The following is a 27,836-nucleotide window of genomic DNA, read 5'->3' as shown; positions in this document are numbered from 1 at the left end:
TTTTATATTTTTTTTTTTTTTTCATTTATTTACCAAATAAAAAGAATTACAGACAAAATTTGTTTTGACAGCATTCAGGAAACCACTAAGGTTTGTGTTGATGCTGATATGTGTGTGTAATTGAAACTTTTCAAGGCAAAAGTAGTCTGCCTATCTTGCAAATGGTATCAGAGAGCCAGACGATGGAAACCATTACAAAATGTCTCTCTACATGGGTTACCAAGAGAACACCACCAAATGAGGTAATTTGTGACGATTCGTCCGCGTTGATTGGAGCAGCCATTAAAGCATTCACTAAGTGTAAAACCACCAGGGAATACTTAGATGAATCATTTCAACTACTAACTAAAAATGACAGTACATCGTCTCAGTGTTATATAAGGATAGACACCAATCACTTCATCAAAATATTATTTAACTTACCATGTTTTAAAAATGTCGATCCACGAGTGAAATTTTCTTACATCAGTTGCTTAAGGGAAATTAAAAATTCTAAGGATTACGATGTAATCTATACTTATAATTATCCTGTCTTCGTCTTCTAGATTTATTTCTTACTATGTAGTAGTCCCGCTACGCGCCAACCATATCGCACAAGCTGTTTAGAGTATTACCTATACGCTGAAAAAAGATTTGTTCAAATCGGTTCATAATTGGCGGAGCTATCGCGTAACAAACATAAAAAAAAAAAAAAAAAAAAAAAAAAAACATACGGGTCGAATTGAGAACCTCCTCCTTTTTTTGAAGTCGGTTGAAAAATTGCCCCTCTCTTTCCTACCCTACCTGCCGGAGTGCCATAGTTCCTATCCTCATTCTTAGGTGCGATTGTGTAAAGTTGTTCATGGATGGACAATGAATACAATTGATCATCGATCGTATATCTAAATTCGAATTGTGTAATTTTGTCCATTTCATGAAGACCGAAAAGTGACCGGTCGTATATAATCGTTTCATGGATTTGCGTTTTATTAATGAAAAACATTCGCTAAAACTCATTATTTTTTAACAAATAACAAATGAAATCCATGTTCAAATGCAGTTTTTTTTAATAAAATTTTATGATTGCACCTTAATAACATACTTTTATTCATAAAAACATTGAATTCGAATTAAAAATTTACCTCTGCAAATCATATAACCAAACGCATAGAACGAATGAAATACGAGTTCCACTACCCGCCCCCAGGTGGCATACATACTTTAAGGCTAGGCAGGCTAAGTTGAATACTACTCTACAATAGGTGGCGTTAATGGACTACGAAAAACGACGGATGGGGCAGAGGGCGTCCACAACAGTCCTCCATCTAGTTCGGTCTTGAGCTTCTCGCTTGATCTCGCTCCAGGTTTTGCCGATCCTCTTCGCCTCGTCCGCTACAGTGCGCCGCCAAGTTTGCCTGGGTCGACCACGTTTGCGTTTTCCTTGGGGATTCCAATCCAGAGCCTGCTTAGGGATGTGATCGGGGTCCCTTCGGAGAGTGTGGCCGATCCAGTTCCACTTGCGGCGCTTGATCTGCTGGTCGATCGGAATTTCGTGGCAGCGTTCCAATAGCTCGACGTTGGAGATTTTCTCGGGCCAGTATATGCCGAGAATTCGGCGAAGGCAGCGGTTGATGAAGACCTGCAGCTGGTGCGAGATAACCTTGGTGACCTTCGACGTTTCACACCCATAAAGCAGAATGGATTTAACGTTGGACCCGAATATTTTGATCTTGACCCTTCGGGTCAATTTCCGTGACTGCCATATGGGGCGAAGTTGTGCGAAAGTAGCTCTGGCCTTGGCAATGCGCGAAGTGATGTCCTCTTCAGTACCTCCAGTTTCTGACACGACGCTCCCGAGGTAGGTGAAATTGTGGACTCGTGCTACATCCTCTGCACCAATCCGTAATGGCGTGCAATTTCTCACATCAGATCGCATCTCTTGGGTCTTCCGGCAGTTAATTTTGAGCCTTGTGATACCCGCTTCTCGATGTAGGTCATCAAGTTTGGACTGCATATCGTGATGCGTGTGGCTCAGCAAACAGAGGTCATCGGCATAATCTAAGTCTTCTAAGACTCCGGTTATACCCCACTCTATTTCACGCCGTTGGTCTTGATATGCGCGATTCACGACTCCATCCAAGACAACCAGAAAGAGAAGGGGCGAAAACCATTTAAAAGCCTAGTTCTAAACTTCATTTCATTAAAGGAAAGGGTTTTACCCCAAAAATGTGTCTGTAGAAGAATCCAGGGTCACTTCTTCAAAAAATAGGTAGTTACGCTTGAGCCGACTTTTATGACTATAAAACTGTTAAGTTGGGATTAATCGCTATCCATCTGTTAAAGAGGACACGTGTGATCATTATTTGGTGTTATAACCATAAAAATTGGTCTAGTTGATCCCAGAGGTGAGTCCAAAGTGAGGTCTTTTTTCAAGTCACATTTATTGTATATCGCGTTTATGTTACCCGTTTATTAAGAATATAATGTGTTTTTCTTTAAGGATATTTATTGGGCTTTCAAATAACACCAATATTGTTAGGGCACCATGACTGTATCAGTAGAAACGAGTTTTCCTGTAAAACGTAGGTGGGCCGATTTTTGTGATGACCAGTATAGTTAAATTTTCGCTATTCAATCACACACTCACGATTGCAGCCGAAATTGAATTGATCTGCCCCCTAGACAAGTGGCAAAATCTGACATTCTATTCGGACGGATTCGATTTTCCAAAAGTGTGACTAGTCTATTCTACTAATAGACCCACTGATCGCGTTCGAAGCACCTGTGCGGCACTATAATCGTCACGACATGCAACGAGACAATGGGCCAACTATCCGGCCGCCGGATATCCGGCTATCCGGCCTAGCAGCTGGCCGGATATCCGGTATCCGGTATCCGGCCAAACAACTATCCGTTTCATCTCTAATTGAAACCAAATGTGCTAGTTGAAATCATTCTCCAAATCTATTTTGATTATCTTTTATAACCAAGAATGTTCTTAGATTTGAGTTATCATTGTATATCCGATACTAGTGTTGAGTTACTTGTCAAAAGACAGTGCCGGAAATTGGCGTCTTTTTTTTTTCGCGCAGCCATCGACCAAACCTTGTTTTTTGATTACAAAATAGTATAATAAACCAAACTTACTACGACATGTATACCTCTAAACTCAGTCTGAACTGAGTTACGAGCATTAGAATTTGATGATTTTCATACTAGATTTTCTTTTTGCGCGCAAGTTTTGTAAGAAATTGCAACAAAATAGTGACATTGTATGTGTGAACAAACAATATCATCCATTAAAGGCTCCAGACATCAGTATGAAGCAGAATCAGCGCAATAAAAAAATAGCGCAATATTTTGTTGCAATTTCTTACAAANCATTAGAATTTGATGATTTTCATACTAGATTTTCTTTTTGCGCGCAAGTTTTGTAAGAAATTGCAACAAAATAGTGACATTGTATGTGTGAACAAACAATATCATCCATTAAAGGCTCCAGACATCAGTATGAAGCAGAATCAGCGCAATAAAAAAATAGCGCAATATTTTGTTGCAATTTCTTACAAAACTTGCGCGCAAAAAGCAAATCTAGTATGAAAATCATCAAACTTCTAATGCTCGTAACTCAGTTCAGACTGAGTTTAGAGGTATATATGCCATAGTAAGTTTGGTTTATTACACCATTTTGTAATCAAAAAACAAAGTTCGGTCGATGGCCGCGCGAAAAAAAAAAGACGCCACCTTCCATACAAAATCTGGCATTGCCATTTCAAACAAGTTCAGACAATGTTTTCAGCACAGCACTATTGACCTATCTAAGACAAGCCGCGGTGACGACTCGTTGCGCCCGCGCAAGCGTAACGTAAACTATCAGTCTTAGGACAACCACGTCACATTCTTACCCCCGCTGTAACCGCTAGCCTCTTCAATTTCAACACCCCATTTGATTAATTGATACTACGACATCTAGTGTATCCTGTTTCAAAATGGACGCAGTGTCTGAGGCGCTATTACGAAAAAAGATTTAAAAAGTTAGTTTTTTCTCTCTCACTCAATTTGGAATACCAATATGAATGAAAGAGAAAAAAGTAGATATCATAAATCATCACACCGGGTCCATAGATTACGATTATGACGAGTTTTACTGAATAAGTAACATGTATTTATAGTTCATGGCTAGTTTTTATAGGAACGAATCTGTTTTTAAATAGTTTATTATGGCTAATGTCTTTATAACATTGTCTTGCTATGGACTGACCATCGCAAGCGTTAATATCTTAGTGGCGTATTTTGAAACATTAGAAATTTGCACAAACAAGATTCAAAATGCAAATATGGACTCTAATGCTTCAGACATACGCATTCTGGTGTTATTAGATGCAAAGTTGCGCTTACGAGGGTCGTATTCAAATGCGGTTAAAGCATGGAAGGCAGTGAGCAATAGGATTACCATCAAATGCAGTTTGACGGGTTTCAATATAACATTCACCGCGGCATAATCGATTTCGCTTTAAATTCATGTCATACGTATTCCGATTCTTTTCGATCGCCCCGAAAATAACAGCCTATTATGATAACGAGTCATCGATAAGCATACGATCAATTTTAGTTAGTATTCGCTTTTTATTCGTTAAGCCGATTAAAAGCTGTACGTTTAACTTATATTTGCGAATTATAGAATATTTGTAAACTACGAAATGCTATCGAATTGATTAAAAATGTGTCTATTGGTGTTATTTCATATGACAAATATTTAGACTCGTATTGAGAAATAGCTTCCTTAAATCTTTGGGCATATTTCATATTACAGGCCAAAGACATAAACGAAATCGAGCTCTTACAAAAAGCATCAGAAGACAATTTGTCATAACGATAATCGCTCGGTTATTTACTAATATCATCAAATTCGTTAGCATTTCTAGTTTTGTAATAGGCTAAGACCACACTAGTGAGCGCCTGAGTTGATAGAACAGAGCACAGAACAAGCGTCTCTCCTTTTAACGTATTTTATCGTTGATTCTGGTATGAGTAAATTGAACTAAACGGATATTATTAAGTGCTAATAAACTCCATGATAACAAGCGCAAAGCCAGCGTATCTCAACTAAAATTTATTCTATTTTCAACCTTACCGCTCATCTAGTGTGGTCAAGTCTTAATCCTGCATAATAAATTAATAATCGTTGAAAACTCGACCTTGTTGCCCAGACGGAAGGCTCACAGCGTCTGGGGCGCATGCTTTGGCAGTTGCCGCTTAAGGCGCCTGCCGACGGGTCGCTGTCAGTTGTTCCTCTCGAAGTTGTGGAAGGCCCAATTGATGGATGTGGTCCAGGAGTTCTTGACGGCTTCGCTGAACTTTGAGCGGAAGTGCTCCATTGCTTTCTCTTCGGAGAGGTCCATTACCTGTGTTAGAATGGTGTGATGTACTACTACACAAATAAAGAGTGTACGCTATGGCAACACTGACTAGTACGGCGCGTTGGGGGGTCAGTCGTAGTCGGGCCGCCACACAGGACGGACGTCAGTGCTTGCACTAGTTTACAAATATACCAGTGTTTTATTTAAGACATCACAAATGGTATTTTTAGGAATCTGAAAAGTCTAACTAACAGAAACAGCGCAAGAAATTCAGTTACCATTGTTGTCAGTTCGTTCCCTCGTTTCAGCCAAATGACGTCCACTGCTGGACAAAGGTCTACACCACGGATTTACGTAACGACCGGCGCTGTTAGTCAAACTCTAAAACTAAGCCAAATCCTTCTGTAAGAAGTGGGTTCACCACAATAGCCCAGTTAATGGAATTCAAAATAGCAACCTCTAGAAATTCACTTTTTTTTTATCAACAACGAGGAAGCTTTTGGCCTGTATCTCACCTGATGGTAAGTGGTGCTCAGGCCGAAGGTGAAAGCGAGCTTCACCCGGAATCCTCAACCACAGAGGAACTGGCTATCTTACCTCTAACTGCCGGAACACAACAATACTGTTAACATTGTTGTTAGGGCGGTAGACTTAGGTAATTACTTCGTTCGTTTCAGCGAAATGACGTCCACTGCTGGATAAAGGCCTCCCCCAAGGATTACCATAACGACTACCTGCATCCAGGTATTTCCCGCGACCTTCACCACATCGTCGGTTCACTTGCACAATACGTCTTCCGGCCCGTGGGCACCACTCGAGAACTTTTCTGCTTTTCTTACGGACGTAACTTAAGGAAGGTACGTACTAGGGATGTTAAAGATAATATGTAGTTTCGGTTATGGATACGGTTACGGATATAGGAATAATATTATACCGGTTTCGGTTACGGTTATTTTTTTATTTCGTATATGCGAAAGTTTCGCTTACGGTTACGGATATCTGTGCTTTAGAATGCAATTTTCAGTAGTTGTCCAACATGGTTCATTCATGGCCTCACACTTTACATCGAATTAAAAGTAACAAAAAATAAAAATTGATACTAGATGGCATTATAAAGGTAAATCAGGCTGTTATGCCTTTACATATAGTCCAGTCAATAAAGCATTATAGATGGAAAACTGTAGAACACAATTTCTGACTTCAGGACTTTATTTAGACTAGTTAGGAGGTGAACATAGCAAAAGTCCCCGCCCTTAGCCCTTGAGCCGGCGGGGAGAGGGGGGTTTAAAGATGCCACTTTTCGGTTTTTCGCTTAATCCTCGGAAACTATGCGTCCTAGTGACATGACTACTATGAACCAAAAAAAGCATATTCAATTTGCTACAGATGAGATAGACAAGTTTTTCTATAAATTGTATAGTTTTCGCGGCATCTGCTCTAGAAGGTCTGTAATATTGGAAATTTTATTTTTGTCTTACATGTTCCCTTCAGGAGAAAATCGACTAAATCAACATTGAGCAATCATTCTAGACATGCGGGAGCATGTTAAGCCTAGTTCCAGCGAGGGGACTACACCGTGCGTATATTTAGACGAATCACTTTGAGCCACTTTTGAGTCCTCATCACTCAAAAACTACTGTGCATTAACACTTCAAATTTGGCTCATGTGTTGAGACTTACAAGATATACATCAGTTTCAAATTTCATAAATCTGCCTCAAACGGTTCTTTAGATATTGACGTCCAAAAATCTACATGTCTGACCTATAGACCAAATTCTAACCACTTCCAGATGACCTCGAAGGTTCAAATTTGGCATCCAGAAAGGTAGTTATGTAAATACAAAGGAACAAATAAAAAACCAGTAAATTTTAACATTTCACATGTGATAGATAGATAGTAGTGCTCTAAATATCGATTTTTGAACGTCAATACCTAAAAAACCGTTTGAGGTATATTTATGAAATTTGAAGCTGATATACATCTTGCAAGTCTCAATACATGAGCCAAATTTGAAGTGTTAATGCACAGTAGTTTTTGAATGATGAGGAGTCAAAAGTGGCTCTAATTGGTTCGTCTAAATATACGCACGGTGCAGTCCCCTCCATGGAACTAGGCTTAACATGCTCCCGCATGTCTAAAATGTTTGCTTAATGTTGATTTAGTCGATTTTCTCCTGATGGGAACATGTAAGACAAAAATAAAATTTCCAATATTACAGACCTTCCAGAGCAGATGCCGTGAAAACTATAAAAGATATAGAAAAATTTGACTGTCTCACCTGTAGCAAATTGAATAAGCTTTTTTTGGTTCATAGTAGTTATGTCACTAGGACGCATAGTTTCCGAGGATTAAGCGAAAAACCGAAAAGTGGTACCTTTAAACCCCCCTCTCCCCGTCGGCTCAAGGGCTAAGGGCGGGGACTTTTGCTATGTTCACCACCTAACTAGGCTAAATAAAGTCCCGAGATCAGAAATTGTGTTCCATGGATTTCTCTCTACACCGTCGTTAAGGCATTCATTGACTGGACTAATAGATGCAGAGACCGCTAGCTACTCGTATAATTATTATTAAACTTGCAATATCCGACAGGCTTACATGTCTATGAAAACTGTTATTGCTTTTCCTTTTGATAATGTTATACAAAAACAATTTAAACTGCCTACGTCCGAAACTATCCGAAACTTTTGAATCGGTTACGGTTACTGATATTTTTTTATTTTGGATATCCGAAAGTTTCGGTTACGGTTACGGATATCCATAACATCCCTGGTACGTACTTACATTTTCCCCTACTCCTGGGAGCACCCATGGTTCCTTCTTCTATCTTCAACTAAAGAAAAACATCAAAACTCACCAGTGTCTCGCGCAAGTACTGCAGATCCTTCTCTGAAGACAGCTCGCGCAGGCCGGTCGAGATCATCATGGAGAACAGCGACAGGATCAGGTGCCCGTTCTTGCGGAGGATCTTGAACGCCTGCGGTAAACAAAATATTATTTAATGGAAAGCTGGTTATAGATTGACAGATGTTAAGAGGCGTGGCTTAAATGCGTTGGTACATTTTAGCTATTCATAGACCTTGTACAATCTATTTTACTCTCTTTCTGTCTCTACGGACTCGTACATACCGTACGAGTCAAAAGGTTTGCGGCTCAGATCATAGAAGGGAATAGATGTGAAACGGGGGCGTGGCGCGTGTCTCCGCGATATGCCCAGAAACGAACATCCGCCGCGTAGCTAGGTTAGTCGCGATTCAGTCGTACTAAGGAAATGTTCTCCGATATTTTGGATAATGCGTCGTTACGTGCAATAAAACAAGTGAAACGAAGAACTACAGGAACAATGGAGTCATTTACTACATGTAAGTATTGCAAATCCATTGGTATTTTGCTTATAAATAAAAAAAACTAAACATTTTTACGAACGAATTCAGTGCCGTAACAGTTACTGCGATATCGAAATCAGTGGTGATAAAAATTCTAACACACTTGTACATTGACGATTTAGTTAGCAACCACTTTATGTCATGCTCAACTACTGCNATAACAATAGAAGTAATTAGTAACTGTCAACTATGTAATTACTATAAGAGCTAGTTGAAAGCCTAATATAGGCATTATTTTTGATAAACATATGCGGTACGCAGATCGCCATAATTAAAAAGTAAATGCGTGATAGTAGTTAATAATAACGTATAATAATAAAAAAGGTTTTCTTATAAGCATTTTGTGAAATCAGTTTCGAGCCTTGCCCCTAGCGATTTAAAGTATCGACATCTTGTCGACTCCATTTTATCTTTGTTCTCTCACTAGCGTTTTCAAAGTGTGCGTCACGTCACGCGGCCATTGATTGGCCATAAGGCATGCCTTCTGGCCAATCACAGCACTTTTAAGCCGGTTGCACATGTTGTCGTAGACCAGTGATGGCGAACCTTTATGTCTCAACGTGCCACTTTTCCGAAAAAAATGTTTGATGTAGTCATAGACGTGCCATCAAATAACACCTAATGCTATCAATGAGGGGTATAGATAGTACAAGTTAAATTTTGTGATTGGTGGCGTGCCCTAAATATTGTGGCACGTGCCATCGATGGCACGCGTGCCATTGGTTCGCCATCCCTGTCGTAGACTCTCAGTCGCTTTGTTTTTACACAGTTGAATGTGTGTGTGGGAGCTGTGGTGGGGGAAATGTGGGGACACTGGTTCTCGTTGTAGTTACGCGCGACTTCATATCTATTCTCTTTCTATGATCTGAGGTTTGCGGAGACGGAAACAAGTGGAATGAAAAGTTAAAAAGCGTGATAAAGATGTTCTATGTAAACTAATACGTTGTGCAGTCCCCACACTAGCTTTGCATAAAATTGAGTAAATAAAACCCCACTCGCGCTTGAAGCCATACTTTTGCTTGAAGTGACAGAAGTCAATGTGGAAGTTACAACACTAATAAAGCCCTCACCGTCTCGCAGTGCTCGCGGAAGATCTTGAAGTCGATGGGCTCGTTGTCGCCGGAGCCGCGCTGGCCCTTGTTGATGACGTGGATGAAGACGTGCGTCAGGACGAAGGGCACGCGCTCGCGCTTGAACCCTTACTTCTGCTTGAAATGACAGAAGTCAATGTGGAAGTTACAACACTGATAAAGCCCTCACCGTCTCGCAGTGCTCGCGGAAGATCTTGAAGTCGATGGGCTCGTTGTCGCCGGAGCCGCGCTGGCCCTTGTTGATGACGTGGATGAAGTCGTGCGTCAGGACGAAGGGCACGCGCTCGCGCTTGAAGCCGTACTTCTGCTTGAAGTGGCCGAGGAAGTGACCGAAGTCTATGTGGAATAGCTGCAACAATACAATACAAATTACTTAATAACCCACCAACAATTCGGCATAAGTTTCTAAGTGATTACTTCGTTATAAACTGTGATTGGTTTGTTCTTATATTCATCTTTCAAAATATAGAGATTTTTAAAATCAGTAAATCAAAAGGTTTACTCGTTCACTCTTTTGGTCAAGAAAACATTGCCTGATTCTACTCCAAGCGATTTGCTGTTTAGCGAATATTGTCGAATAAAAGCACAAAAACTTATATCCAGCTGCGTTGTTTGAAGCTATTGTAATCAATCTATATCACCTTGTTAGGTAGATAGAACTGAATCACTTTTCCAGTGCTCATAATTATGTTTCCTTACCTGTCCACTCTTCTTGACCATAATATTGTCCGGATGCCTGTCAGCGATGCCCAGTACGTAGGTGGCAACGCAGTAACCGGCGCAGCTCATGGTGAACTCATCCACGGCTTTGTTGAACGCTACTTCGTTCTGTTTGCCGCCGTCGTCTTCTGTCTGCTTCTTTAGCCATTCTGTTCGGAGAGAGAAGAGGCTTATTATGATCGTAGAATTTCTATCTTTTTTTTTTGAACTTTTGCGTGTCATTACATTTTCAACCAAAGGGATCCAAATGCGACATAAAGTAGTAAATAAGTACTTGCAGCATGAATGGTGAAATATGGGCAAAATGCTTAAGTCATAAATATTTTTAATAAAAGTAAAGAGACTGTTTTGGATTCATAATTAAAAAAAAAACATTTCTAGTCAAATTAAAAATCTCTAATCGCCTCTGGGCAATTGATTAATGAGGGTTTTCGCGAATGAAAGATCCGCTAGATCGCGGGACGTGGATGTGGGGTCTGACTGCTGCGTGATTGGTGGATTTTGACATATCTGTCAATGTCATGTCATTTTTGACATGACATTGACAGATATGTCAAAATCCACCAATCACGCAGCATTTGGACCTCGCGTCTACGTATTGCCATCTGGCGGATTTTTCATTCGCGAAAACCCTCATTGGAGAGATTAAATAGCTAGGTCCACACAGCACACGATCTAATCTGGAAGTGTCGCGCGCAATCGGATCGCGGTGGATCGTCCTGTGTGGACATCTGATGATGACAATGATGGTATAATATTTTAAACTATTATGTTGCATTTTTACTATAAAATTATCACTTCACGGTCTGCCCGCGACCATGACTCGTGCAACCGAGCCGAAACGTCGGGAGGGTAAATATTTTATTTACCGTTGTTAGGGTCTTAACGAATATTAGTGTAAATAAATGAAATAGCGGACTGTATAAAAATAGGTGCTGTATTCTCGCCAGCCTAATTTACAATTAATTATCTAGGATACGCGGTAATCGTGCGTCGACGGTGGTGTCCAAAGGCGAGTGTGTGTCCCGAGCGCAGCCGATGATGACGCTGTCGGCCCGTGGTGACGTTAGTCATTGTACGCCGCCCGCACGTCTCCTCCCGCGCGTTGTTGGGTTCCCAACAACCGTTAAAATAGATATTGTTGCAATAAATCCCGTGAAGTGACAATTTTGACAATGATGATGATGATAAACACTCACGTAACAGCGTAGCTCGGTATATGGTGGAGGCGGCATTGAACAGCGCGCTCTGCTTCTGAATGTTGGCCACGGTCTCCGCGTCTTCCACCACCTCGATCATGCCCACCTCGTTCTCCATTGAGATGCAGTTGTACGGGCTCAGTCTGGTTAAACAGAAACGTGTTTTGAGTTGAGGTAAAAACAAAAGACGACTTTAGGGCTTCTATAGTCTGATCCGGGAGCACGTAGAATTTTGTCCAATGACCGCAAGCTACCCATCCTTATCGCTCGCGCGTAATTATGTTGCTGTCGCGCTCGCACACTCGCTGCACTGGGCACCCGTCGCACAGTCGCGACAGCAATATAATTACGCGCGTGCGATAAGGATGGGTAGCTTGGGGTCATTGGACAAAATTCTACGTGCTCCCGGACCAGACTATACACAAAACTACGAATCAGCGCGACACAAAAATTGAGTGCGCATGAATTGAGTGGGAGTTCGTAGATTTTTACGATGCGACGGCGCATCGCAGTTTTGTGTACAAGCCCTTACAAGGTTTGTGCGTTGTCATCTTCAAGTTAAAAGACGACTGACTTCGTTACTTACGGATAGGGACACGAAAAAAGTATCGATACTTTATGGTATCGAGTAGGTTTCTTTTCGATACCGATACTTTTGTACTCGATAACTTGTATTCGATACTTTTACTTACCAAGTACTTTTGACAGATATCGTATCGAATAAATTACTTGTTTTTTTATTTATTCATAATTTATGGCAACATTTGCAACGCCATCTTGTTCAATCTTGCTGAAGCTTTCATTCATAGAGATAGTTCCGTTGCCGGTAGGTTGCCGGATTCACATTTCATTTGTTTAATTAGTCTATGGTTCATTGGCTGTACTGTAGCTGTATGGACTTAGATCCCTTTGCCTAACCTCACGAAAAAATCATACAAAAAAAACTCTGGTTCATTCGTTCGTTGTTGTTAACTGACAGTTGGTTGTTATTTATAACATGTTGATATTTAATGATTTTCTTGCATTATTGATAAATGATAATTGACTTATTGATATTTCAACCTATTCAGAACAGCACTCACAATTATTCTTGTTTTCGAAAGCTGGAAGTACAATTACTAAAACCCGTAACCGCCTATCGCCAAAAAGGCTCGACAAACTTCTTTTCTTGAGCGATTGTACCGAGGAGGAATGGGATTTATAATATTTTAGATTAAAAAATTGTGGCTTTACTTACAGGTTGTTTTTATTTATCTTAGGGCTGATTTATCCATCGTAAGGTATAAGTTAACAAACCAATAAAGTATAACTCAGCGAATCAAAGTTGTCTACACCTTCATATTTATAATAAATGCATAACATAAAGTGACACTTACTTTTAATCATATTACACTTTATTGGTCTGTTAAGTGTTATCAGACGATGGAAAAATCAGCCCTTATAATTATATATGTACCATTTGTTACTTTTTCATTTTCTCTTACTGTATGAATGAAGGTACAGACGATACTTACTGAACTGACTAACATTGACAAACTAACGTATGGCGTAGGCCCTGCCTGAGAAAAGAACTCGATACTTTGAGGTATCGATACTTTTGTGTCGATTCTTTTACGAGTACGATACTTTTTTATCGATACTACTCATGAGTACAGTATCGATACTTTCTATTCGATACCGTGTCCCGACTTACGGAAGGCTATAGGCTACGTCACATCACGCTATGACCAATACGCTCCACTCCTATTGGTCATGGACGAAAAATGTTGAAAAAACGGAAAAAAAGTATTCAAATTACTTTCACGCGTACAAAGTCGCGGGCTAATAAAGAATAATAAAGCCTATTGACACTTTCATATGATTTGTACCTATTCTGTAAACCTTGCATAAGTCGTCCATCTTTCTTCAAAGTATCTGACAACAAAACTCACCTAAAGTCATATCCATGGCTCTTCCACAGGCGGTCCATGATCCTCAACATTTGCAGCGTGAACATATCCTGACGGAGGTCGTCGCCGATCTTGAGGATGATCCTTATGTCCGACCCGTTAGGGTCTACATTCTCAAAGTCCACCATCAGAGGCCGCATCTTGCTGTCCATCACGCGACACCTTTCGGGCCTAGGAAAAAATGATAGAGTTAGACACAGCTTGAGCTAGATGGGCTAGCAAGGTTTTTTTTTATACAGAACAAGGCAGATATTTGACCGCAATCGCACCTGATTACCAATAATAATAGAACCATGTTATGGGTCTAATGCCCGTTTTCACCATCAATCCCTAACTTTTAAGTGACCCCTATGAAAACAAATTTCATATTATTTGTTACCATAGGGGTCACTTAAAAATTAGGGATTGATGGTGAAAACGGGCATATGTCTATTATGTAAGATCCTTTGTATAGGTACCAACCAACGTGGAGCAATAAATAATTTGAATTTGATTTAAGTGAGGGTACATGCTGCCCTGTTGTAAGTGCTTATTCACTCTCGCCTTAAAAAGGCCCGGATTATAGTGTTCGGGAAAGACAGCAGAATTCCAGTCCCTAACTGTTCGCATTATAAAAGATCTATCGAATTAGAATCGCAGACTTAATGAGTTGGTAAAATTTATTCAGTAGAGAAGGGGTTAAGTGTCGCTGAATTGACATGTGACGACATCCTCACATACACGTCTGGTGACTGCGTCCAAAAACATAACCACGCCTTATTACTTCACTACAAGATAACTTCGAGAAATTTTCTGCTTTTCGCTATGAGCTTACTTGATTCTCCTGCAGACGAAGCTAGGGTTGAGCGGCGACACGAAGTCGGCCAGCATTTCCACGCAGTGCGGCTCTTGTAAGTGTTGCTGCAACGCTGTGCGCGCTCTTGATATCTCTCTCCTCTTGCGGATGCACTGGCTCGCCCCTAAAGTGATATAAAGTTATGAGGATTCAATTCGCTCGTTGGTAGATGCTACATAATCGCAATACGGATAGAATATACAGGGTATCCCAGAATGGGTGAATCAAACTGCTAGGGAAGGCAGCTCTACTAATCTACTATCCCTAAAAAATATGAAAAAAAAAATTGAGTTCGGATTTTTTTTAATAAAGTGCTCTTAACTCTAAATCTAGTCATTATTTTCAAAAGTTTGTTTAAAGATAAACGAAGCGATCATGTACAATTAATATCATTAGTAAGAAAAAAGTACAAATAAACTCCAAACGCAGCGATTATAGCCAGATACTTAGGCAAAGCTGATTTATTTTCACTTTTTCAAAACCATTTTTTTTGTGTCCTGCGCTTTATTTTTTTCATATTTTTTAGGGATAGTACATTAGTAAAGCTACCTCCCCTAGCAGTTTGATTCACCCATTCTGGGATACCCTGTATACCAATATCAAATGACTTGTGACACGCGCGGATTTGTTTTGTTTTCGCACGCGCCGTAACAATCAGATGGCTCGTTGTATTTTACGTTTTTCCATTTATCAGATTCGCGCGCCGATTTTGGCACGCAAATTCCGCTCCACAAATCGAAAGCACTTATATTTGATTTCGTTTTACGCAAAATCAAGCCTAATTTATTACGAAACATTCAAATAATAACGAATGGCATAGGTATCACTAAGGGTGTTTTTAATATTGTGCGGATTTCATCACGGACGCGGGATTGTCCCGCAAGCGTGACACCTGCAAGTGTCCTTTTCATACAAATATTTGCACTTACCGCAAGTCCCGCGTGCGTATTCCACGCATTAAAATGAATACTTGTATGAAAAGGGGCAATCCCGCCTCCGTGATAAAACCGCACGATATTAAAAACACCCTTACACTGGATTCCTGTCCGTAATGAATTGAATTTGGAATTTTATGTGCAACTCACACTTGAGTTTCTCGAGGCAGTTGATCTGCTTCATGAGGCTGTTGATGTGGTCCTGGCAGCCGCGGCAGTACGCCTCCAGCATCAGCCCGAAGCGCACCGACACCGACGGCATGTGCATCTCGGAACTGCGCACACGCAGATACAAGTAAGTCAGTAAATGGATATATAGCCTGACCAGGAACATAAAAACCCTCGCCATGTTGCGGAAAACTAATGGTACTAATTAAGCAGGCCGCTACCAACCGTGCGATGTGGAAGTCATTGGGGGAGGCCTATGTTCAGCAGTGGACGTCCTGTGGCTGAAATGATGATGATGATGATGATGAATGGTACTAATTTCTTTTAATGGCAACAGTAAATGAAAACTTCATTAAAATGTCACCTTGCAAAGTGTCAAAGTGTAAACAAACTTTATTTTAAATGTGTGCAATTTATTTTGTGATTTAAATTGCTAAAAACTTTATACAGGGTGTTGATTTCAATACCCGCCATATTTAGGGAGTTGATTAAGTAGCTTATTCTGATCACGAATCAGCAAAAAAACTGACTTCAAAATTTTTTTAAATTATATTTTAAATATCTACGATTTCCATNCTGTTAGTTAGGTTCAGGTTAAACTTCCATTCTTCATAACTTACATAAAATAATTCATCATCATGTTCGTGATTATTTTAAATGAACTTAATTTCATTACTTACACGAAATAACTATCAAAATGTATTGATATTCTTATCGTTTTAATAATAACGATTGAGCTACTACAAATCATTTGCATTTGAGTATTTTGGAAGCTTGCTATAAGAGCATTAATTATGATAGGACGGATCTTTAGTTAACAAAGATCTTCGGTCATCGAATGTGCAAATTTGCGATTTTTGATTGTTTTCTCGTGCGGTTTTGAGTAGTTAGTGTGTGAACGTGTGATAGTGAGTGTGGTAATAGTGAGTGAGTGTTAGGAATATGCCTAACCACACGTACAGTGCTCGTGAGTAGATACGTAAACATGGTTTACTGTTACGGGAGGGCACGTGGAAACGCATCTGAAGTCGCATCGGTAAGTACCTAACTCTAAACTTAAAGGACATTCCTTTTTAATGTAGGAAGTGAATCTGGTAATTTTGTGTAGAAAATACTCCCGCCGTCGCGGTAGGTAGTGGCGGAAAGCGCTCCAATACACTCACACACACATAGGAAACAGCAAACTAATTTAAAACGAACTTTAACTTTAGTTAGTCAAAGAAAAAACCTATTTACACTACCAACTTTACGTATCCTTCAGTAGACTATCCAACATGATAAGCGAGCGATCCGCGTAGCTCGATGGGTGCCCGTGCCACAGTAAACGTATATTGCATTATTGCGAGCCATAGTACAGTTGATGTTGCACGGAAAATATTCGCTAAAAATTCCACTTTCGTTTGTAATTTATTTTTTGGTGGATAATGCGTTTATGTAAGTCATAATATATCACCTAAATAAATATGGCGAGTATTGAAATCAACACCCTGTATAGTCGCAAAAGAAAAGTGGTTCACAATGTGTTAAAAATTTGTCGAAGAGAAATACTAAGGGTTCGGACAATATTTTTATTGAATAATGTTTCCGACAAAGGTTGTCAAATTGACTGACATGTTTATCGTATAGTACAGTCCACTATGAAAATAAACTGTGGTTTGTTTTAACTACCTATTTTAAAGTTTTTTGTCACTTTGTAAGTATTGAATTTTATGGAATTGGGAAAGAAGTACCGAGTTTGAAGAGTTCATGAGCAGACATTGCAGTTGAATATTCAAGTTCTGAATTTGATTATTGATGAATAATAAAATAAATTCTACTAGCTCGATTGATGGTTTCATTTCATTTATTTAAACCAGGTTACCTATATAATCTTTTTTTGTTAATTTATGAAAATATCAAACTAGCCCGTAATCCTAAAATTAAAGTTAGGCTATTAATTTAACACAGGTACGACTGTACTCAGTGTTGCACTATCAAATGCAATTGACGCGCCTCTATGACAGGGTTTTTATGTTCCTGGTCAGGCTATACAACCCGGTCGAGTTAAGTGCGCACCCGGCAGCCGTGACGTCACATCGACGCTCTGCTCGTCGGGGGTTGTGCGGATTAGTGGGAGAGTCGCATTCCAGCGAGGTGCGCAGTTAGCACGATGGGGTAGTGTATATGTATGTCGGTCGTCGTAATAAGGCGTATTACCAGGCCTGGCTCACTCCGCGCGGTACATCCGATAATTACCTACAGCGAAGCGCCCCGCCGGCGGGTATTATATCAGTCGAGTGTCACGCCCGCGCTCGTCAGGACGCTGGCAATGCTGGCATGCGTTGTAGTATGATTATAATTCTATGATCGAAGTATTATTTAAAAGTGGACATAAAGAGAAAGAAATATTGTGCGGCGTTCGGGTGTTTAAATTCGAAAAGTAATCTACCGGATTTATCTTTTTTTTTCGCTTCCCAAAGATGCTGATCCGCTTCCCAAAGGTAATCAATAATTCTTATAGTACGAGAGCCCACGACCAAAACCATGTGTCATAGCAATACGGCAAAAACCCTATAAAATCGTTAGATTGTATGATTCTGAACCCGACTAGGTGTGTAGTAACGGTCGAAAGTGTAGCAACTGAGTGGGAGGCCATTTCTGCTGTGTCAAAAAAAAAAGACAGTCGGTATTATAGCAATACGTCTGATAGTGAAAATGTACATAGATTTTATAATTGTATTACGAAAAAGTTTGTTTTCAGACATTTTGCGCGTAGCATATAGCCTGTGCGCATTTTTGAAAATGTCAACAAAGGACAGTGCCAATCCATGTATGGAAGTTGGACCAAGTGCTGCCCAGAATGAAACTATAGTGCATTTTGTTCCTCAGGCCAATACTAATTTGTAAACCGAAGCGCACTGAAATATATCCCTGGAGTTAAGAGAAAAAAAGAGTTTTGTTTTGAATTATTTACATACAAAATATCATCGATGTATACGTACTACGCATAAGATTTCGCGATTGTGGCATTAAATAACACTCGCTATGTTGAACTTAACCATACTGCATCCGTACACCTTACTTTAGTACGACTTCGACATTATTTTTATGCGATCAAGCGCTGTTGCAGTAGTTTGGTTACTTGGCAGAAATTAATTATTTCCAAAATGGAGCAAGAAGTTTAAGCTTACAATAACTTCAATAATCGATTGTAATACACCAATAAATTGTTTTTTTGCAAGGATAGAGAACTAAAACTTCTTTCTTCATTTTGGAAATAATTAATTTCTGTCAACTTACCAAACAATTAAAACAGCGCTAGATCGTTTATAAAGAATATCTAAATCGCACTAAAGTAACGTGTACGGATGCAGTATGGTTAAGTTCAACATAGCGAGTGTTATTTAATTCCACAATCGCGAAATCTTATGCGTAGTACGTATACATCGATGATATTTTGTATGTAAATAATTCAAAACTAAACTCTTTTTTTCTCTTAACTCCAGGGATAGATTTCAGTGAGATTCGGTTTACACATTAGTATAGGCCTAAGGAACAAAATGCACTATGGGTTGATTATGGGCAACACTTGGTCCAAACCCTGGCACTATCCTTTAGCCGACCTGTATCATAGCAATACGGATAATTATTTTTTTTAACTTTTCGTATTGCTGCCATGATTACCAAAAACCTGTTTTCAGACACTTTAAGTGTATCAAAAAGTTGTATGATAGAGAAGGTGCTACACTTAATTTGTCTGATATAAATTTTTTGCACATGTGGACAACTTATTTTATCATGTCCAACAATTTTCAGACATATTGCTATGATACCGATCGGTAAAATTTGTTAACATTTTCAAAACGGTCTCAAAATTTAATGCGTTCACATTTCCGTCTGAAAATTGTTTTGTTCGCATCAAATAACCAAAATTTACTAATAAAAAAGATTTTCAGACGTATTGCTATGAGACATTTTTTTTGTCTCATTTTTAATTTTTTTAAGTGATTTTACGGGTTTGCGCTACACCACTAACGTCTGAAAATAATGTTTCCGGTATCTCAGAACTATCATTCAACTACAGTCTGCAAATCAGACATATTGCTATGATGCAGTTCGGCAAGATTCTTTGTCAATTTTGAAAATTCGGTCAGATCAAACGCTACGCGGAAAATGTCTGATATTGGTATTTTCGAGTTCAGGATAATCGTATCTATCGATTTGATGCGGTTTTGGCCGTATTGCTATGAGACAAAAATTTTGGTCGTGGGCTCTCGTACTATTAGGATAGTATAGGAACCTAACCTACTATGAAGGTTTTCCATAATGAATGCATACTTACCTACATACGTACCTCATTACAAATAAGTAGATTAATTATTTTTTTACTAGACAGCAACCCTAACAGTGTAAGAAGAGTTCAGAGGCACGCGATAGAAAGAGACAAAACTTGTAGGTGAATAAAATTGTAGGTACGTAGTGCTGTGCGAGCTGAATTCCACTGTATCGCGTCGTAGCAAGACTCGCATTTATTTAAATCGTCTTGCGGAGTAATCCTTCTGTACCTGTACTATTACTTATTCTGTGGTATTACTGCAAAGTTCTGCCGCCAGAGTGCAGCACTAGCTCAATTTTTTTTTAACAATAGGGTATTTGACACCACCGATCGATTATCGTACCTACTTTTAAAAACTGTCATAATGAGACTCTCCCATAGATTTTGTAGGAAAACATAAGACGATAACGACGTGACTATTTTAAATGACTAACTTTTTATCATAATTTACAGTTTATTTAAAATTAATTGAGTTTTTAAGATCAGAATGAAGTGTTTTTTAAAGTTATGCTTTGAACTCTCAACTCCAACTCAAGAGAACCCAATCATTCTATTAATTTAATTTTATAGAAATTGGCTAACTGTGAGACCTGCACAGAGCCGTAATAAGAGAGAACTGACCGTAAATGCCAGAAGAGGTAGTGCCCAATGATCATGTTTTTGAAGGCTCTCTGCAGAAGGAACACAGACAGGTCGCACATCAGGTAACACTCGTGCTTCAGGGCTTGCACCAGCTGTAGTAGGTATAGCAGCAGGTCTTCGTCACTGTGAATTAAAGAAATTGTCAAAAAACATTACCATCAGCAGGACATCGCCATACGAATAATTCTCCCTAACGTAAAAGGCTGCGCTAACGTAGATACTTTGTCTTGAGTCGCATACAAAGCCACCAATGTATACTTTATTCAACGTAAAATCCATACAGTTTTTGTTTTCAGTTTATATTCTTGATATATTTGCCACATAGTGTTTGGTGTCGGTTACTGGAGCAGGCGTTGATCCAGCTCTCGAAAAAGGTTGTGGTCAATCACAATCACCCGCAAATTGGCCAAGAATGACGACAGATATCTAATAAGTTTAAGGGCATCCCTATCGTGTCCACTAGTGGATCGGCGCCAGAACTGGAGAGTAAAAGTCGTCAGTAGAGACGAGACAAGCAGCATTAACTACTTTTCATGTCAGCAACAAAGTTTTCAATCGCCAATACTGGACACAACTCGGTTTTCTGTGACGATGTGCCGTATCGGCAATAAAACGTCTATATTAGCGCACCCTCTACATTGATACTTGAAACCAGACTTACGAGATCTCCTCCAAGCACTTGACGGCGAAGCTTCTCACAGCGGCGTCGGCGTACGCATAGTCCAGTAGCTCTAAGGCCGATGCCAAGGGGAGAGTGGGCCAGTCCATCAGCATGCGAGACACGCTGGCCGCTTCTGCCCTGTCTCCCCACTCAACACATGAAAGCAATCGCGGCAAAAGTTCCGGGGCTTCAGTTCGGAAGTGATTCCTGTGGGAGAATAAAAAATTTTTAAGTGAATATAAGACAATAGTTACTTACATTGAAACTCTCTTTTTGCCCCTCTATGTTTTGACATGGAAACACGTAATAACACGTCATGTCGCACTTTAATTTACTGGGCTGGGCGGTACAAAATTCGCTGGGCCAGCTAATCGCTAATGAAATTATTGTAAGAGATTTTTTTTCGCATTTCAGCTACTTGATAAGGTTTTTGCTTTTTTTTGTCTATTATTATTTTTTTATAATTTCGTCACTTACCATCAGGTGAGATACAGGCCAAGAGCTTCCTCGTTGTGGATAAAAAAAAAATATATTTTCAGAAGTTTGAAAAATGATTTTTGCAACATACCTTAACGCCCACATATTCTTCTTGTCCTGTTCGTGCATTTCATACATGGGGTCCCTTTCAGCGGTTGCCCTTAGCTTTTCGAAGTCCCGCCCCAGTCGGGCCATGACGTCTGGAGATCCGCTCTCAATGTGCTCGGCATACCCACGTACCTCCTCTTGCTTTGGGAATAGAATCGGGTCTTGGCACTCGTAGCTGAAAGAAAAAGGTTACTCAATATTCTATCATTCATTTATTTATTTATTTACCCCCTTACTAATAAAACTTAGACGCTCGTTGAACAGTGTTTTAAAGTGACGTTTAGTATGGAAATGTCATTTTAAAACAGTGTTCAACAACTGTGTAACTTTTTATTAGTAAGGGGGTTAATCTTTAATGCCATTTAGATTGGTGCTTAAGGCGAACATAATGCCATAAGGCATTACATTCGTACTAAACAGAATTGTTACTTCATAATAATAATACAAAAGAACTGACGGCCGATGGGGCAGCAAGGTTCTGGAGTGGAGGCCGCGTACCGGAAAACGCAGCGTGGGACGTCAAGGTGGACCGACGACATCATAAAGGTAGCAGGAAGGCGCTGGACGCAGGCCGCTACCAACTGGGCAACATGGAAAGCATTGAGGGAGGCCTATGTTCAGCAGTGGACGTCCTATGGCTGAGATGATGATGATTTCTTATTAGAAATGGAGGAAAAAAAGAGGAAGTCATAATGCCCGCAAAAAGCGTCACCTCGCTCGGTGTTGCCAGTCATCATTCTTTATTTACCAACTAGCAGGTACTTACTTGCAGAAGCGCACTTGCAGCGCTGCGCAGGAGTCGGTATTAGGGCTGGAGAGCACTGTTCCTAACGGGTGTAGAAGTTGATCGTCGCCCTGAGTCTCGTCTGCCACGTGGGTTGACATAAACAACGTTAACCCATCTGTGCGCAGCTGGTCTTTGTAGTCGAATATCATGGTGTTGGCCCATGCTAGCTTGTTTATAGAATCCTGATGGAATGAACAGATTAACAAGTCATTAGTTACATTGTTTATTAAAAGGTATACTGATGGTGATGGGTATACAGCAAAAGACTAGGGTTGAGTTGCACAAACATAACAATAACCAGAGCTTTTTTGTATGGAGTTTGACAGATTTTTAAAGTTTGTTACAGTTAAGTAAAATTTTGCAACTTAATCTAAAATGCTAAGTACTTAATTTGTGATGTTTATGACATTTGTGCCGGTATGCACATAATTTAAACCTTAAAAAACTCTTAATTTTTCTTTTTAGTGTTCAAAGGTAGGTAATACGGTGATGTTTTGAAAACAGAAGAACGAAAGTACGAAAATGCTAACCTTACTAGCATCTTTCCCGCGTTTCTTGCTTTTCGCTTTAATAATTTCGTATATCCCAAAGCAGAGTCTCGCCATCCTCGGCAGGTTGTGTACCATGATGGGGAACTTCAGTTTCTGGTCCCATTGAGCCACTCCTTCTTTGGAGACAGGTGCTGCGCGAGTTTTTTGCGCCTCGCATAATGCTTTGCCGCCGTGGAATATGCCCGCTTGGCATATTACCTGGTCGTTAAAAAGTAAGCATAAACAATAAAAATCTTATGCATAGAGCAGTGAAAGGAGGAAGTTAAATGTTTTGTAAATATTTTTTTGAATATTACAGAAAATTAAGCTATACCTTTACTTATTACATTTCATGAGGATTTTTTTTTTCAAATTCAAAATTCTGTATGTTTGCCCTTTTTAGGGCATTTCCAAACCAAATATAGATTAAGGAAATGAACAACAACATAATAATATATCGTACCAAACACATGACATACCATTTGCCTTAATTATTAGTCCAAGTGCTTGCTTAATAAAAATAATTACATGCAATTTTACAATTAAAATACATTTTCTGATATGCTCTTGAGTGTACATGGAAAGAACAATTTTATGTAATCACCTAGGTTTTCATGGACACAAAAAAATATTATCTATAGTCGCGACTGTGCGACGGGCGGCAGCAGTGGGTGTGCGAGCGCGACAGCAATATAATTACGCGCGACCGATAAGGATGGGTAGCTTAGGGTCATTGGACGAAATTCTACGTGCTCGGCGACCAGACTTTAGTATAATCTCACCTCCACAACCCGTCCGGGGTCGACGTTGAGTCCCCCGACGGACAGCACGTTACACGAGTAATTCTTCTCCAGATTCCACGACATGACGTATTTGGTGCGCCGGCGCATCGTGCTCGAGTGTTCGGACGTCAGCCGCGGCCGCTCCGGTATGAAGTAGTCTTGGGAGTCAGCTGGAAAGGAGTTTAAATTGAACTATGTATCGAAGATTCTAACAGTTTATGGATGAATGTTGCACAAGATAAAACTCTAGTCATCATGAACATTGAGGGCTATCGTTTTAGTGCTCGACAGTTGGCACCATTGACGATTGAAATTACCCTAGTCTACAGTGGCGCCATCCTAGCGAGTCTCCTACCGCTTCAGCGCTTGTCACCAGTTGGTGCCACTAGCTTTGCCAGAAGCACGTGACTGACAGTGATCTATGGCCTAATTCACGTATTTTGACAGTCAAAATCTTGCTGACGTTCAGAAGTCGTCCCATTGAAAAACAGTTCTAAATACGTATTCACAAAGGTCATTTCGATAGAACGATTACTCGATAGGATCACAACTCAGTAGTGTCCGACCGAATGTTCGGTTTCGGTTTCGTTTTCGGTTGAGTTTCGGTAAAAACACGAGTTTCGGTTTAGTTTCGTTTTCGGCGGCAAACTTGCCGAAACTACGACCGAAACCGAATGTGCATTCGGGAGTTTCCGCGCTGTTATCGGTCATGTTCGGCGCATTGAATGAGTGGATGAATCCGATCAGATCAGAGCCAATGTCGTGATTCGCTCGCTTGTTTGTTTGCTGTTAGTTTTGTTTTGTTTTGGTGGCGAGTTTTCGAGAGATTTATTTTGAATGGTATGGTAAGTTTTATCTCGTTTTATGTCGTTATAACATAAGAGCGGGTGTAAACATCAAAAAAAATATTCAATATGACTGATAAAAGTATAGTAATCAAGTTTAATCTAACCTACAAATTTTTTTTTGGTTCTCAAATGTTATACGTAAACAAACATTAGTTAAGTAGTTAGTAATGACTATAGTGCATTTCATGGTGATAATATTATGGATTCAGAGTTTCAAAGTTCATTTTAGTATTTATCACCAAGATATCCAAGTGGCAAGTACCTACATTGATACTAACTTACATACCTACCTACTACCAATTTTGTTTTGATAAATTATTAAGGTAAAAGATCCGACCATGGAACGGGTTATGTAGATGTCCTGAATATTGCGAGTAATTAAAAAAAAATCAGACTATAAATCCTTCTTTTTCTTTTTCTTTTTTAATAGGTACATAATTTGATACCTTTTAGAGTAAAAAGGCACTTTAGAAGTTAAATTTTAATGCAATTTAAAGAGAAAACGGTAAAGACTGACTGATTATAATAACGTTTTCTTTACTTTTCCCTCTAAATATGAGCCTTGTAAGGAAGTTTCGGTTTCGGTTTCGGTTTCGGCCGAAATAGACACCGTTGCCGAAATTCGTTTTCGGTTTCGGTTTCGGTCGTAAAACTAGTTTCGGTCGGACACTACAACTCAGCGATTTGTTGTCGTTAAAGTTTTGTTACGTCGTCCCATAGAAAAACAGTTCTAAATCCGTATTCACAAGGGTCATTTCGATAGAACGATTACTCGATAGGATCGCAACTCGGCAATTTGTTGTCGTTGAAGTTTTGTTACGTGAATTAGGCTACTGGTGAGCGCTAAAATGATAGCCCTCATCAGTTGGCAAAAAGGGCTGTAGTTTTAGCGCTCACTAGTGTGTGCCACTGGCGAGTAATTTACTTGTAGCTAAAACAGTGGCGCCAACTGTTGCTCTACGATCATACTGGATAGCTTTCAGAATAACCTACCTTACCTAATACAAAAAAAGCTTTCATAATACTATTACAGTCCTGTTTTAGTAAACGTTAAAAATATAGGAAAATAGATCACCGACTCACTCAGAAACTGTAGTTTATCCATGCTAACAGTCATGACCTGTGGCACGAGGTCTCTGGAAAGCATCTCCTGGATATACTGGAACTGTATGAGGGGGTAGTCTCCGAAAAGATATTCTTCACGACCACACACTTTGAGCACATAGTTGGTTGCGGGTTCACTACGCATATTTAAGGAGTTGGCTTGTCTCCGAAGGATTATTTCAATGTGCTGTGCTGGCGTCCTAGTTATAGGCACGCATAAGGACGATGAGAACTGAAAAACAATTTGGCTGTTTATGTGTTGGAAAGTTGTTAAAAGAAACTAAACTATTTGGTTGCAAAATCGTTTTACATTAGAGGAACTTTTTCCTTATTCATTATCCTCAATTTTTGTTGTTTACAAACACGTGAGTCATTACTGAACTACCAAAACAATATTGAAGCGATTATCTTATTAACACTTATCTTTGTTACCTTAGCATATTTTTTAGCTCTACAATCAAATTTAAATACCTCAGAGTTGGCGAATTTGGTTACAAGTATGAAGCAGTTCTTATTTAGGTGGCTCTTCAATGTTACTGGTACGGCCTGTTCTGCTAGCCTCGGTGGGCACTGGTAACGGAGTCTTTCCAGCCATGTGCTTTGCATTCTCTTCATCAGACTCTCTTCAGCTAGACTCCTCATTTGTTTACGAAAGTCATTCACTTCCAAACTTCTTAGACTATCAAATTCATTTAAACCTGGAATAAAATGATCACAAATGTAAAGAATTCTGCCTTTTTATTTAATAGTAAAAAGACGAACAATATTTTCAGCATACCTTTTCCAATTAAGTGACTTATTTGTGTGTTCAGCAAGTGTTCACCTGGGACCTTGACTGACCGTTCTATGATCATCAACACACCACATACTGGCTTTATGTCCCGCAGGCGTTTGTTTTCATCATCCACCTCTTCCGGTGCGGCAAGTGAATTGACGAATTGGAATACATAGCCGGACATTTCATGGAGCATCCCGAAGAGGGGATAGCTCCCTGCTCGGTCCCATAAGTCCTATAAAAACATATGTCAATCTTTCTTTACTCATTTCTCTTGGAAAATGGCAATTATAATAAGATATCATTAGTAATTCCATATTTAGGCATACATTTAGTCAAGGAAATATTTGCTAGGTCCAAATTTCATGTGACAATGGGCTTATCTAATACATTGGAAACTATGAGGAAAACCTCATAGATGCTTAAAATATCCACAGATATCTATTAGCCTTTCAAAGCTTAATAATTATCCTAAATCTTCTGCCCCTGAGTACACTTATCAAGAATAATCTACATACACGAAATTTGTAAACAATTTGGTCTACTTTCTAAAGAGTAAACATTCATTGTCTGACCTAGTTTTGAAGAAAAAGGAAACGTTAGGTGATGCGAGCATGATGCGTGAGTCACACTGCCCACCAGACCAGGCTCGGGACTAACCTCCTTGACATCGTGCAGGGTCGCGTCCCAGCTCACTCTCAGAGGAATGTAAATAGAGTTCGGCAGCAGGCACGTCAAATCCACGCTATCGGACGGCGAGGACGTCCAATAGTCCCACGTATACGGACAACTCGGTGCAGGAACCATTGTTGTGATATTTTGCCCCTCAGGATTCCCAAATTACCCCCACAACATTTTTTGTTGACCTTTCACTGATAAGTCAAGTCCACAACAATGGGGTCGCTGCCACACACTGAAAACATTCCCAGAGAAAATTAGTCACTGTTATTGACCACTGCAATGTTGAATCATAGCATTTCCTGGTATTTACGAGGGGCAAATCGCCATTCGAGAACTGTCACTAACGGCATTACACAAACAACGTTGAAAAACACCGACGTGTTTATTTTATTACCTTCACACAGAGCGCTTACATAATTCAATTACAATATCACTAACGACTAAAATCACTGAAATATGTTTGTGAAATTGTAAATAAAGATTACGTGCAACAAACTACGGAAAA

General features: G+C 39.7%; 1 protein-coding gene across 1 annotated transcript; it reads right to left on the bottom strand.

Annotated features, from left to right (window-relative positions):
* Window positions 1-4,837: 4,837 nt before the first annotated feature.
* Window positions 4,838-27,836, bottom strand: Pi3K92E (phosphatidylinositol 3-kinase 92E). The gene is made up of 19 exons (XM_028322865.1): window positions 27,726-27,836; window positions 27,311-27,563; window positions 26,654-26,885; window positions 26,347-26,573; window positions 25,855-26,107; window positions 23,924-24,093; window positions 23,142-23,360; window positions 22,591-22,793; window positions 21,808-21,999; window positions 21,240-21,446; window positions 20,558-20,701; window positions 15,604-15,728; window positions 14,498-14,642; window positions 13,666-13,854; window positions 11,735-11,877; window positions 10,515-10,684; window positions 9,985-10,164; window positions 8,196-8,315; window positions 4,838-5,384 (listed from the first exon to the last, which is right to left on the bottom strand). Exons 2-19 carry the CDS (start codon window positions 27,455-27,457, stop codon window positions 5,262-5,264), a joined length of 3,189 nt encoding a protein of 1,062 aa, XP_028178666.1. The 5' UTR covers window positions 27,458-27,563; window positions 27,726-27,836; the 3' UTR covers window positions 4,838-5,261.

The sequence above is a fragment of the Ostrinia furnacalis genome, unplaced genomic scaffold (assembly GCF_004193835.3).
Source record: "Ostrinia furnacalis isolate ACB-3 unplaced genomic scaffold, ASM419383v2 OfSCF0526, whole genome shotgun sequence".
Taxonomy (NCBI): domain Eukaryota; kingdom Metazoa; phylum Arthropoda; class Insecta; order Lepidoptera; family Crambidae; genus Ostrinia; species Ostrinia furnacalis.
Note: the sequence above shows the minus strand (reverse complement) of the source record. Positions and strands in the feature narration are given on the sequence as shown.